This window comes from Penicillium solitum, assembly GCF_028829755.1.
Source record: "Penicillium solitum strain IBT 25940 chromosome Unknown utg000004l_segment0_segment0, whole genome shotgun sequence".
Lineage (NCBI taxonomy): Eukaryota > Fungi > Ascomycota > Eurotiomycetes > Eurotiales > Aspergillaceae > Penicillium > Penicillium solitum.
The window spans coordinates 38,534-52,883 of record NW_027072124.1 but is presented as its reverse complement, the minus strand read 5'-3'; the positions used below and the strand labels follow the sequence as shown (position 1 = coordinate 52,883).

The 14,350-nt window shown below is 45.3% G+C and overlaps 5 protein-coding genes across 5 annotated transcripts; 3 read left to right on the top strand and 2 right to left on the bottom strand.

Moving 5' to 3' along the window:
* Positions 1-1,123: 1,123 nt before the first annotated feature.
* N7455_006026 (uncharacterized protein) lies at positions 1,124-1,881 on the bottom strand (the record flags this gene model as incomplete). The annotated part of the gene is made up of 2 exons (XM_065605195.1): positions 1,124-1,734; positions 1,797-1,881. The coding sequence occupies 2 exons, from the start codon at positions 1,879-1,881 to the stop codon at positions 1,124-1,126; spliced, it is 696 nt and encodes a 231-aa protein (XP_065461049.1).
* A 2,107-nt stretch (positions 1,882-3,988) lies between these two features.
* N7455_006025 (zinc finger protein) lies at positions 3,989-4,912 on the top strand (the record flags this gene model as incomplete). Its single annotated transcript, XM_065605194.1, has 1 exon — positions 3,989-4,912. One exon carries the CDS (start codon positions 3,989-3,991, stop codon positions 4,910-4,912), a length of 924 nt encoding a protein of 307 aa, XP_065461048.1.
* Positions 4,913-7,202: 2,290 nt separating this feature from the next.
* Positions 7,203-8,750, top strand: N7455_006024 (glycoside hydrolase family 18 protein; the record flags this gene model as incomplete). The annotated part of the gene is made up of 6 exons (XM_065605193.1): positions 7,203-7,346; positions 7,388-7,777; positions 7,825-7,884; positions 7,937-8,006; positions 8,056-8,591; positions 8,643-8,750. The coding sequence occupies 6 exons, from the start codon at positions 7,203-7,205 to the stop codon at positions 8,748-8,750; spliced, it is 1,308 nt and encodes a 435-aa protein (XP_065461047.1).
* A 3,365-nt stretch (positions 8,751-12,115) lies between these two features.
* N7455_006023 (ankyrin repeat domain-containing protein) lies at positions 12,116-12,658 on the top strand (the record flags this gene model as incomplete). The annotated part of the gene is made up of 1 exon (XM_065605192.1): positions 12,116-12,658. The coding sequence occupies one exon, from the start codon at positions 12,116-12,118 to the stop codon at positions 12,656-12,658; it is 543 nt and encodes a 180-aa protein (XP_065461046.1).
* A 1,013-nt stretch (positions 12,659-13,671) lies between these two features.
* N7455_006022 (uncharacterized protein) lies at positions 13,672-13,960 on the bottom strand (the record flags this gene model as incomplete). Its single annotated transcript, XM_065605191.1, is given in 2 exon segments — positions 13,672-13,841; positions 13,855-13,960. The coding sequence occupies 2 exon segments, from the start codon at positions 13,958-13,960 to the stop codon at positions 13,672-13,674; spliced, it is 276 nt and encodes a 91-aa protein (XP_065461045.1).
* Positions 13,961-14,350: the final 390 nt, after the last annotated feature.

Genomic DNA, 14,350 nt, shown 5'->3' with positions numbered 1-14,350 from the left:
GTGTCGAGATAATTAAAAATGCCATATGAATCGACACATGACCGCACTGCTCGGCATATTGGCTCCCTAACTCAACTTCCTCAGGATCTTGTTACCCGTAAGAGTGCTAGGAAATGCTGCCCACGGACAAAATCTAGGTTTCCTATGACTGACAACGCGCCAAAAATGAAAGGGCGGAAGCTACGAAATGAGCCAGAGTTTGCGTCAGCTTTTTGTAATAACGGCCTCATTTATGGTGTTTTGCCCATGACATGTCCATGTCAACTAGTGCATAGGATCAATCATGGGATGGTTATTACAGTAATTGGTAAGCTCATGAAATGACAACTTGCCAGTAATTCTTGCGCTGCGCAGAGGAAGTTCGACTTATATACGACCAGAGTCTGGTTGACGCTGGAACGATCATATTCGCCAGATAATGGGAGAGAATCCGGCGGACTTGGGTGAGCCTGTGATTTGGAGCCTCGCCTTTCAGCAGGGCGAGTCGCCCTCACACGATCCTCCGAAAGATACTGGCACGGCTGATTTGTGTCTTGGCGCCCTACTTTTTCATGCTAGAGTCTACTAGAATCTACATTTGATGCCATAATGAGTCACTTGAATTAATATGCTAACATTTAGACTTAAAACGATTGCTAAACCGTCGAGTTATAAGGACTAGCAGTCATGAGCTGATTAACGGAATAGCACAAATATTTCAATTCTTGTAGAGCACAGAGCCATTGCAACACTACGAGGGAACCGGGTTTAATGATGTAAAGAGTGGCTGGTTTTAATATTCGAGGTAATTCGACTTGCGAAATTGCTATTTCTTCATTGCTATCCCCGATTGGTCTCGCACACGCTGTCTGATTTCTCTAATCTCTATTGCATTGATTGGAGATCAGGATGCAGCTGGTTTTGCATATTTCTTTCTGCTTACTGAGTGTACTAACATCACACAGGAAATCGTTCAAGTCCTTCGCACCTGAAAGTCCCTTAGTCATGTACTGATAGATTTGAAGCTTCACAGGTTCTCAAGTATCGATTATTGGTTACAAAACACTATATTTGCTCCTCAAATTTCAATGGCCAGTTATGCTATCAAAATATAGCCTACAAGGTAACAAGAACAAGGAGCGTCTCAGTCATACAGCCGCTCCTCGTCCGCAGCAGCACACTCCCGGCACTTCTTTTCTCGCTGTGTTGGTGGGGAATTAAAATCGGACACATCGTCTGTTTCCATCTCTTTCGTCACGATGATCTCTTCGTACCTGCTGGGTAGCAATTGGGTGGCGAGATGTATAGTGGCCCACTCCCTGGGGGAAATGGTGTCGGAGATCAAGATGCGGTCGGATAGCGTTTGTAGGTATTTAATTGTATCGTTGATCATTTTCCTACTAATTTTTATATTGCTTGGGGGTCTCTTTCGATGCACCAGTTGTGAGCGGCCCGGTATTTGAGAGGTGGAGTATGAATGTCGGTGTGCGAACTTTCGTGGGAGGGTTGAGGATTCAGCTGCTCTCTTTTTCGCATTCAGAGGGGGCAGACCTTGGCTTTTAGCCTCTATGACGCTTGGAGGCAACGTAGAGGCCCTCGAGCTAGCAAGAGAGGCAGCGACGGAAGTAACTACCCCTATAGCTACAGAGCCAGTGGACTGGTCAACAGACGGCTGTAAAACCGTGCTTGTGTAACCACGATTCCCGTGGATGAGTTGGCCAACGACCCGATGGAAGTTTTCAGCTGATTCATTGCCTTCATGAAATAGATTTGTTAGCCGGTGGATTCCTGGAGAAGGATATTAAAAATAACGATACCAGTTTGCAATGTACATCCATTGTGACCTTCTGTGTCTGGGATATTGGGCCTCTTTGATACCTGTGACAATTTGTGATAGATCATTGCTTGGCCTCACTTGTGATGGTGTTGTACTGGAAAGTTGTTGGAGCAAACGAGAGCATCGACCATGAGGACAGTCAGGACCATTTAATTCTTTGGGGCTGAAGCAGTCATGTCCACCATGAGGGATATATCCACAGTCAATGTTTTGCGGGCTACCATTGTCAGCACCGGCTCCTAGGAGGACTAAAGATGCCAATATGTTGCCTCATAGTGGTACGCATACCAACGACCGAATCACGGATGTTTCAATCCAGTTGCCGTATCCACATGACGCCCGAGCCACCAATTGATTTGAAGCATATTCCAGGAGTAAAATGGCTGCCAGATCATATTTGGTCATGAATAGAAACATATGGAAGGGAATTGTATCTCTGACGCCTTGGGGGTTGTTACTGTATGCTGAGTTGGCCTCTCACATCGTCAAAGAAGAACCCGTCATGTACAGACGCGCTCGAAATCAGTTTCACCATTTTACTCTCTTTGAATGTTTCCCAAACTTAACTCTGAAACACGCTAGTCTGTGTTCGACTTAAGCAATTTCCAAATCTCGAAACGTATTGTCAGTCCAAGTCACATGATGGGCCACTGTGTAATCTATTGGAAATATTGATACCCTACCTCACGACGTCTCTCAAGTCACCACTCCAATACTGACAACATTCCTTCTCGCAAAGGGTGTATTAATACATATTCCCGAGATTGCGCAATTACCACCGAAAATTTGTAGCAAACAGATAAAAAATTATGCACCTTACGTCTTCGACAGAACGAGGAGCGTGAAGACAAAACTACGGGTCTTTCCTTCCTACTACCCAGGTACATACAATACAACACTGTAGATCGAAGTGGAGGACATGTATACCGTGTGTATACAGATCGTCATAGACTGGACCATAGAGACAAGCCAACCTTTGTTGTGGGACACGTCATTCAAGGGGAGGCAATGTTAGCATTCCCAGTCTTCTCTTTGCGGTACTTGGTGGATGTGCTCATGTCCAGGGACCCCGCTTTGCTGGTAGAAAATCCAAAGCGAATGGTGAAGCTGATGAAAGACGAACAGCACAACTCCACTACGAACGATTGGTCGCTACCTAGGACTATAAACTGAGAGTTTAGTATGCACAGTATGCGAAACATATTTTTAGCTTGAATGAGATCAGCACAACGAAATACTCATTACTGCCACTCTGCCAACATTACTCTTCGATACTAGAATTCTTCAATTCATTCCAGGCGAAACTGGCACTACCAAAGTAGCCGAAGAACGTCATTTACAGGGCAGCAAAATGCTCAAGAGCGGATATTACATGAACCAAATAGTATGACTCCGCCTATGAAACGTTGCGATAAATAGTTTATTCGGAATCACGGTTGAGATCTCGGTGTAATACAAGTTTCGCCGGTGAGACCGGGTTGAGCATTACTAAATCCCAAGGATTACTTACAAAGTCATCACAGGCAAATTGTTAGTATCGAGACCTAATGAGATATCCACAGGCAGCGGATGTTTGTCTACTAGGTAGTGATTGTGCAATGGGATGGGTGTTCGCATTGCTTCTGAATATTGAATCAGGAAGAATGAGCGTATCCGTCCAAGCGCCACATAAGATGAAAAGGTTGGGAATGTTAGTGCAACATCGCCTTACTCCCACGTATCACAAGATCAGCAAGTACTAGGGAACCAGCCCAGGACGCTTTGCATTAAAGACCTATATAGTACCTCGTTCCTTCCCCATAATCATACCATGTAAGTATTCAGTACTCATATGTCTCCTAAATCCTCAATATTGTCTCTGAGATTTTGATATTATCGCGCCTGTGATTTGTTTCCATTGCCCCATTGCATTGATTCCAGATTCTTTGGACTTTCAATCTACCGGCCACAATCATGTTGGAATGTGAGTGCGGTCAGTTGTTCGAGAATCGAATAGCTCTCAGACAGCACGGAAAGAATACACATGGCCGTCAGTGCCCTCACTGCCAACGGAAATTTGCGGCGTCCGGGGACTTAGATCAACATTTACTTGCGCTCCATTGTCAACAGTGCGAGAGTTGCAAAGGACGTTTCAGGAGTCGCAAGGCGCTGAGACTCCATCAAAAGTCAAGAATGCATTGCTATTGTCGTCCATGCGATAGTTATTTTGAATCAACCGATGCCCTCCGACAACATGAGAAGTCGCCCGGACATGTTGGCCAGTTTCACTGCTGTGACTGTGATCGAGATTTTGTGAACAGTTCTGCTCTAGAGCAACATCTTCAGAACAAGATTCACACGCCCACCCGAAAGCATAAAGAAGCTTACCTGTGCGAGCAATGCAATCGGAGATTTTCGGAACAGTCCGCATTGGAGCAACACCGCGGATCGCTAGTTCATCGTCCTTTAAGCGATCTGGATTGCATAGATGCGAAATGCAAGAAACGATTCAGCAGTCCTTCATCTCTCTTGCATCACCTCGAAAGCGGCACATGTCGATCTGGAATGAACAGGGGCAAACTTAATGGCATCATATGCGCATTCGATACCGATCAGATAATCTCCAGCCATGGTCAGCCACAAATTAGAGCCTCGGACGACATGCTCAGTGTATGCTCAGATACAAGCACCGAGTCTCAAATTATCTATACTCCGAGCAGCACAGTGTCTGGTCGTTCCCTTTCTCCAACGGGGATCGCATTGCCGAGAGTTCAAAACATCGACCTTGGGAAGAAATTCCCAGGCGTAGCGTGTAGCGAGTGTCCACGGACATTCAAATCCCTGGATTCACTTGTTCAACACCGACAATCAGCCGCTCACACAAGTGCTAGCTTCAACTGCCCAATATCGTTATTGAACGACAACCCTGCCCCCATTCCACTCGCTTCTATGCGGTCTTTTAATACAATCAGTGGTCTGGCACAACATCTTGAGTCTGGAGCTTGTGCTGGAGGGTTTACCATGCTCCGCGAGGCAGCCCGATACATCGAAACTTGTCTTCAAAAGATGGGCCTGAAGAGGAGCCTTCTGATGAAGGATGCCAAACACTACAAGTAGATCTACTGCTAGTTACAGCCCGGCCTATTTTCGATTTTGACATTTGATTTGCTGCCTAATTCTCTTTCCTTTTACCAAAACTTGACATTTTACAGTATACGCACCAGTCTCTAAACAATTGGAATGCCGAGGTCGGCGATGATAGGAGGAAAGTCGATAACATATCATCTGGCAGTAGAAGTCTATGCTGACGATAAGATTACGAGGAGTGCACATCTACCGTCATAACATATTTCCTTTATGTGACGAGGGAAGCAGACGTAACGTTGACAGACTGTTCAGGAACGAGTCTGTTCACAGTTTGCAACTAATCTTCTCGAACTCCCGGTGTTATGATAACAAGTAATTATACGTATCATAACATCTCTGAGATGACATATATTGCAAGGCTTTATGCATGGGCTCCGAGGAGACACAGTAAAGTGTATATTATGACATGTATAGTAGATCAGAGATGGTTGCCCTTCGGCTTAGCCGCCGGGCGTTAGTAAATCGTGTGTGCGTGTATGTACCTAATCATGGACATGCACTTACTTGACTTTATTGTACTGTACTGTGAGCTGGTTATTCATCAGTTTTTGTCATATCTCTCGCGTTTACAGAACAAAGCCCCACCCTTGGCCTTTGAACAATGTCTGTTTTGCTGTAGATCCCGCGCCTTCTCTATGCACGTCTTATCTATCAAGTTACCTGGCCTACAAATGCTGAATCCCTTTGGTCCCCTTCTGTTGAACCCTGGATGGCCACTATGTGCTGAAGTTCGGTTGATCAGGAAATTGAGGACGATGATTAACCACTTCTATCCCAACGGTGATGAATCCCAACCCCAGGACCTCTATCCGCCGGACCAGGACTCGCAATATGCCCCAACTCTTATGTCTACGTATATCTTCGCTCGTTCACTGTATCAGTAGAGTAGTCGAGTGGACGTGGTTAGCTAAAGGGGGAGGTGAGAAGTGACCAGACAACCGACCGAGCCTCCTGCCAGCTCGGCTGTTTGGCTTGTTTGCAAGTAAACTGCTCTAGACACGCATAGCCCATACAACCATGATACGATAGCTATTTTTATGCCATTATATATTACCGTACGAAGTGTGGGTCAGTGGTAATCTAGCTGTATTAGGCATTGCGTCATACAAAACAAAGTTCAGCAAAGAATTAAAGAGAGTGTAGAGATGAAACTGATTTCGAGCGTGTCTGTAATGCCCTCTTGGAGCTGGTTAAGTATTCTGGGTCGCCAGAGCCACCCAGTGATCGCTTTCATTCGTGTGATTGAAAATTAAGGGCTACAGCGAAAACTCTCGGTTGCTGGTTTGTTTGGGTGCTCAGCGCCCGAGCTATTGAGGGTGGCTAAAGCAGCGGCCTTGGCCGGCTTCGTATATTGTCCGATTAAACAAATTGCTTGGATGAGAATGGATGCGTTGTTCGATCAGTCCAATGTGATAGCTTTAACCATGAGTAATTGATGGGTGTGAAATTGATATGTGGGTAAATGCTCCCATCCCAGCAGGAAAAAGCTAGAGCCAACCACCACGTAAATGATGGCAGGCTCGAACTGAGGAAGTGAAGTGCTTAATCAAGTTCAGGTAATTAATTATCAAACAAAAAGTTTCTAATATTATCTAAAACATATTTCTTTCCGAAGCCGGCCTGACTCTCCTACGTGGTTGACCACCGGTTGCCCTAGCAGTTTAATCAGATCACGCAGGTAGTCCCGATTTGGGATTTCTATAGCCTAACCACGTCCTTTCATTCAAGGTAATTCTAGACATGAGAGTATAGGCGACAAATATAACCAGACCAGACAAACAAGCGATCGCCAAATTTGTTGTCGACATCGCAAACCCTGGAATGAGTTGGTCGATATTCGGAGGGCAACCAAAACCGGTTGACCCCATTTATAAGATTATTCTGGAATGGTCATCATTCAAACCATACCCAGATTGTTATGGCAATGTCGAACAGTGAGGGGTGGGCGTAACAGTTTTAGTGAATCCTATATCAAATGTACATACTGTACCGATTAATGTGTGTAGATGATTGAAATTGACTTCTCGCAGCAATCTCCACCGGAGAAGCCAAGTAAAGCTGCGGTCGATAGAAGTTTCATCAGGGTCACGCCTGAGATCTTATTGAGGGGTTGGTTGCCCTATTGGGGGCCACAATGATCAGTGAGATTGTTCGCCGACTACAGATAATATGTATTTCCCTTCCTCCACGACAGTTCCCTCTTCTCAAAGCTCGTTGGGCCGGATCATCTCATCAGATACAACCTTGCCACTCTCTGGCCATGCATTTTGTCCTCCCTTTTATGTTGAGCCTGGTGTTGCTGGCCAACACTACCTATATTCCCTCCTTGACCAAGGCCAATACGGCTAACATTGCCACTCGTGATGTTAACGGATATCGTTCCGTGGCATACTTTGTGAACTGGGTATGAGTTTGATTCACATATACTCCACTAAATCAAAGTAGCTTACCAAAGTCTATCAGGGCATCTATGCTCGTAACTTCCAACCCCAGGATATCCCCGCCGAGAAACTAACCCATGTTCTCTACGCGTTTGCCAATGTCCAAGCCTCTGGTGAGGTGATCCTGTCGGACCCTTGGTCAGACACTGAGAAGCACTACTCCACTGATTCCTGGGCCGATACCGGCAACAATGTCTATGGCTGTATCAAGCAGCTTTTCCTACTCAAGAAGAAAAACCGCAAACTTAAGGTTCTGCTGTCGATTGGGGGCTGGACATATTCTTCTAGCCTCAGACTGGCCTTTGAGACTGAGGGGGGACGTCAGAAGTTTGCTGACAGTTCCGTCGAGCTTCTGAAGAACTTAGGCTTTGACGGTATTGATGTTGATTTTGAAGTGAGTTTGTTGTCTCCTTCATGGTGTTTGATGCTGACATCAGATAGTATCCTGACAATTACATCGAAGCGGACCAACTTGTTGATACCCTACGCCGTCTTCGTGAGGTATTTTCATGCTTCTTTTATTGATAACTCTGCCAACACTAAACCCTTTCAGGCCTTGGATTCGTACAGCTCAGCTAACGCAGGCGGCTATCATTTTTTGCTTACCACTGCATCCCCTGCTAGTCCGTATCATTCGTTCAAACTTCTTAACAAAGCTAACCTAAATTATAGGCCCTGCCAACTACCTGAAAGAGTATCTTGCCCAGATGGATCAGTACCTGGACTTTTGGAACCTGATGGCCTATGATTACGCCGGAAGCTGGGACAACGTTACCGGCCACGACGCCAACCTTCACGCATCCAACAGCAACCCAGCCAGCACTCCCTTTAATACGGACCAAGCAATCGAATACTACACCTCGCACGGAGTGGCCTCTCACAATATTGTCCTGGGTATGCCTCTGTACGGCCGGTCCTTTACTGACACCAACGGTTATGGCCAACCTTATAACAGTGTTGGTGTTGGTAGCTGGGAGAATGGTGTGTGGGACTACAAGGCTCTGCCTCAGACCGGCTGTACGGTCGCAAATCTGGACCATGAAGCTGCTAGCTACTGCTACAACTCGGAGTCCCGTTTGTTAATCAGCTATGATACCCCTGAGATTGCGCGTAAGAAAGGTGAGTACATCAAGTCCAAGGAGCTTGGCGGTGGTATGTGGTGGGAGCTTAGCGGTGACAAGCAAGGTGATGACAGTTTGATCACTACGGTATGTTTCATATTCCACATTTGATTATCTTACTCACTTTGAACTTTGCAGGTTGTGAATACCCTTGGGGGCACTGGCGCTCTGGACAAGAGCGAGAATCAGTTGAGCTATCCTATTTCCAAATACGACAATTTGAAGGCTAGCTTCTGGTCTTTTTAAACCTTCTCCTGGGTATGATATAAGTCCGCTAGCTCGTGGAGTGGGCCTTTGTAACATTTATACTGTGTGGGCTACCTATCGACGTATTAGAGCTAGTTGTCGAGTACCATGCATAATACATGGTAGAAATTACCAAGTCAATACAAACCGGAAAATCAATGGGCCGTCATGATAACGGTACCATACAAAAACACATACATTGCTTAATCAGCTATGTCCGCAAAGATTGGGAAAAGAGCGGATTTTGTCAATTTAGTTAGTTAGAGAATTTTACATACTCGGCCCTTCGCTTTCGCCCCTAACCCCTTCGGGGTTTGGGGCCGCACCACACTAATGATAATTTCATACTGATCATATTTTTTGAAGAGCCATATAATAAAACCTTCAATTTGAAGCTATTCACCTATAGTATCTATGATAAATTTATATTGTACAGGTTCCTCAGCTTCCGCTTTACCCCCCCCGGATATTGATCTCATCTTCTTCATGCTGTTGTATAGAGAGAGCAGCCCTAGCAGTTGCAGTTGCTATATACTGTTTTCGAGCCTGGTGAATTATTCGGCGCCTTTCATCCTCATCCCTTGTTTTTATATGCCTTTTTGAATCATAAACAGATTGAGCGCCACCCATATTAACCTGTCGCTTCGATTTTTTAGCTTCCCGGCGATTTTTGTAGTCCAAAATTTTGACATTGTCACTGGCGTACTGAGCGCCCGCTTCCGCCAGGGTAAGACCACCATGTAAAATAGGGTCTAATTGACGCCACATCTTTGATGAAAATGACTCAATTTTAGGCCCTTTTGTTTTGAATTTAACGATTCGCGACCGGAGCTTTTCCACAGTTTTAATTGGCGAACTATGTACTGAGCTTGACTGGGGAGGAGGGTCATCGCCGTCGAAGATTTGAAGAACTGGATCAGTTGGAAGCTCTGGTTCCCACCCCATTTTTATAAGGCCTTTTTCGGAATTAATAGGGTAGATTCCACATTCAACGAAGCCATGCCGTATTGTACGGCTTTTAAATGCTAAAAGCCGTATTTGGTGGATATCAGCGAAGAAATCGGACTTCAATTTGACCGATCCACCCCATTGAACCGCCGTATTATTATTCTTTCGAAAATAGTGTTTTAACACCTGGAAAGGAACATCATCAAGCGGTTGGCATATATGCGTCGTATGGGGTATAAAACAATATGGAATTATTGAATTATCCCTACAAAATTCAATGAATTCATATGTCAAATGAGACTTATGGTTATCCATTAAAAGTATACGGAATTCACCCTTTGCAACTCGAGTTTTTGTTAAAGCTTCAAAAGATTGTAACCATTCAAAAGCAGTAATATCATTGATCCAACCATTAGGAGTAGGCACTACCCAGTAGTCGTCCGGAAGCTTGGTTTCGCGATACCAATTTTCCATATGAACCATAGCCTTCACTAAAAACCACGGTGGCATAACCCAACCATCGGCGGAAATGCATTCAATAGCAGTAAGGGATTCAGTAGGGCCCCCGGTACTAATATTGGCATATTTTCCACGGGTAGAGACGACCTTTTGCTGCCTCCCTTCGCCAATACGAAAGCCGCTCTCGTCAAAGTTGTATAGGTTTTTTGGGTGGATTTTATATTGCTGAAGGGTAGTAGCAAGTCGATCGTACCAGGCATTTAAATGCCCAGGTGTAACTGCTTCCATCCGATCTTTTTCCATTGGTTTTTGCTTAATATAGAGGCAGTTGTCGGGGAGGCGCTTGATAAACCGGTATACCCAGTTATAACCAAGTTCCCGCTCTATACCATGCCGCGAAGTATTTGGACGGCGCAGTCACGAATCATCTCGGCAGTTGGCGGTGAATTGGCAGCATTCAAAGTATGAATCCAATGAATTAATGCCTGTTCTTGCTCTGGCTCTAGTGCTTTACTAGGGCCAGTACGGCACTTTGGAGATTTACGACCCTGCACCCGGCCGCGAAGCAATTGGTACGGAACGTCAAATTCCCGCGCCAATTTGGCGATTTTTGGCTTCTCCATTTTAGCATATGCTTGCAAGGCAATTTCAATGCGATCTTCCAGATCTTGGGTATTTTTAGGCATATTTGGTGGTGTAGGAATTTTTTGAAATTGGTGGGTTGGTTAAAATTATAATTAGTGTGAAATTATGATTAGTGTGGTGCGGCCCAACAACCCGTTTGGGTTGTTGGGCCAAGCATTTGGGCCGAGTATGTCAATTTGCATACATTGTTCGTACACGTCAATTTCTATCACTAGTCAAACGCTCGCCTTGCATTGACTACAAAATTTCATTGGTGCATGAAACGCCAATATGGCAGACGTTGTAGTTGGCTGGTGCTATCTTGCTTAGTTGTTGATAGCAGAGATTTTTAACAGCTCCTAATTGTCAAGTGTGCGATTGAGTCGAAAGCTGCAAGTAACGATACCGCGTTGTAGTTCAAAGGATGAGTTAGATACCAGGTCACGTGATGTATGTAGAACTAGATCTCGCCATATTGCTATTTTGTGTACCCTGCGGGTACCCGCCAACCCGCCAAGAACCTATGAGTCCGTATATTACGAAATAACAGTTGTAATACAGACTGTAACTCATATAATGATATTTAATACGGTATATATTACCTGTATTTCAATTTCTTGGCCGGATTTGGGTCAAGGGTTGAAACCCAAGCCGCGATTTTGGCGAGGTCTATGGCTTCGAGCTTCTGGAATGTTGATCCTGCAAACAAGGCAAACAAAAGAATTACTTCAGAGAGGGAGTCTTGGCGCTATGTTGCGAAGAGAAGTCTAGATGCCGATAGAGGAGAGCTTTAGCAGGGGCGATGGTCGATCGCCGAGGGTGGACCATGTACATGGCTTGGCCAAGTGAAAATTTCAGGAAATTAAAACTTGCCCAGCAATAGATGCGGCCCTGGCCCTTAGCGCATCTAATTAGACTTGCGACAGTATTCTTTGACCTGCATCTTGACTAGCTTTTAGAACTTCACAAATCCTAGCAGCCAGCAACGAAGCACAAACACTGATGACAAAAACGAGGGTATGGGTTTCAACAGGCCTCAATTAGTTTAGGCACCTGTGTCCTTCGTTTCTGCTACTAACCAGACTCGCAAGTGACCGGACAAGCCAGGATGACTATAAATACCTCGACCCCCTACGCCTTTGCTTCATATGACAGTTTTCTACCACCCAATAATCGAGCAGGCCTTGCATTTGAGGCGACCTGATAACTTCTTCCTCTCTATTCAAGAACACTTTTATACAATTTTGCGAGCACCCCATCGATCCTTGAACAAGTCCGCTTGAGTTCCCCTTTACATATTCTCAAGCTCTATCCCTCTAATCCCGATTGCCACGATGGGTATAAAGCCCACCCCTGGCTGTTCAGACACTGGTCCCGAGTTTGACCGTCTGAAAACCATCAAGGCTATTTCCCTAAATGCAGGACTTGTGGCGTTTGTCGAAAAAGCTCATTCGTCGCTTCAGTCAGGAGGACGTTTTAAGAAACGGGATTGCTACAAAAGATCTCTCTTTCATTACGCTGCTATGGGGAACTGTACAAACCTCCTCCTATATCTCCTGCAAAGCAAGCCAAATGTTGATTCTCGTGATCAGTGGGGCCGGACACCCCTCTCCTGGGCTGCTGAGTACGGCTCATTGGATGTTGCGAAAATTCTACTAGAGCAAGGGGCAAACGTCAATGCATTGGATTATGAGGGCGGCTCACCGTTGACATGGCTGGTACACGCCGGCAACCCTGAAATGACAAACCTAGCGGCTACTGAGGCTTACCTAAGAGAGAGGGGCGCGAAAGAAGTCAAATTGAGAGGCATCAAGTGGGCCTGGGTTGGGGTTTTGAGTTATTCTCGTTTACTCCGATACATTCGCCCGCGTATCTAAGGCCCCCGATGACATGGAGAAAGCTAATTCTATACTACTATACCAATATGTACTGTATATTAGATGAACGTCATAATTGGGGCAGCTGGAAAGCACTGCAGCGAGAGGTTGGGCCATCTGATTTCACAGACACTTTTGTTTTCTTTCTTTCGCGTGGATTAAATCTTCTTGGAGTAGAAATGAAAACAAGCAAGTTGATTTGAGCACAATTAATATGGGGACATATTTCATTAGTAAAAACCCTAGTCTTGCCTGGCGATCCAAGACTGTAGGCTAGGGGATACACGTAATCGTTTCCACTTTAACCCGTAAAGAGGCTGGTATATTCGACCCCGAACTGTCTACTAGAAGGCTTTGAGTTCATGATTTTTGCACTGACCATATTCTTGAGCATATCAAGTAGCACTAGGTCTTGGAAACTTTGTTCAGTATGACAAAGGCCCTGGGCGATGCTTGGAAGCAGGACAAGACGACATATTGATTGTCTATTCTATCGAGGCTGCAAACGGTGGACCCGTGAATTACTGCATCAGGTTAGTTTTGCCTTGTTGGGTTCAGCGGCCCAATACGCCGTCACGTAACCTTCCGACATAAAAGACCCGGTTCGGAAGATACAACGGTCTAGAACTAGACACCTAGGCTAGCTAGCAGCCTGGAAGGTTCGATTCAAACTGAGCAAATATCGACAGACGTCTTTGAAAGGCATTCTGTCAACTATCCCGCTCTGCATCTCGCAGTTGCGTTACTACATACCTATAGGCGAGTACTTTCTGGGAGTCAGTTCGGGGTCAATTCAATACGGCGGTACATACCAACCGCTATTGCCTCTCATTTCAAAAATAGAACAAGGCTCTTGCGAACCTTGATCATATGACATGATCAAAATGCATCGTGACATAAAATACCAGAAGACTGCCTTTAATATTTCATGATTGAGTCGCAGTTGCTTAATTGTAAACGGCCCTCGGTTCCTTTCATGGCCAAATTTAGGAGCGAGGCTCGACATCAAGCCACTATTTCCTACCCTCCGCCATCGCTTGTCCTGCATAGGCCATATCACACCAGTCGCCTGGTAGAATTTTATATGCATCATCAATTGCCTTCGACTCCTCCGCTTCATCGTCTGTGTCCCAATAAGTCTCACTTTCGATCTGCCAATCCTCCTCACTTGATGAATTCCAATCTTCATTAGATACATAGTGAGTCTAATTTGTTGGAATGTTCCAGGTCCGACCCATTTAGCACGTCTCTGCTGACCGAGACCGAGAGCATTCTGGGCAAAGCACTTCGTAGTGTCGACATGTCAAAGATCGCCTTAGTCTGACTTCTGCGCAACAGCGAAAGCTCTCGGTTACTGGTTCCCTTAGGTGCTCAGCCCCCTAGATATTGAGGGTGGCTAAAGCGGCGGCTTTGGCCGGCTTCGTATATTGTCCAATTGAACGAACTGCTTAGACCAGAATAAATACATGGTTCTATCAGTTGAATTTGATGGCTTTAACCATGAGTAATTGATGGGCATGAAATTTATAGGTGGGTAAATACTCCCATCCCAGCAGGAAAAGCTAGAGCCAACCACCTCGTAAATGATGGCAGGCTCGAGCTGTGGAAGTGAAGTGCTTAACCAAGTTCGGGTAATCAATTATCAAATAAAAATATTTATAATATCAGCTGAAACATGTGTCTTTCCGAAGC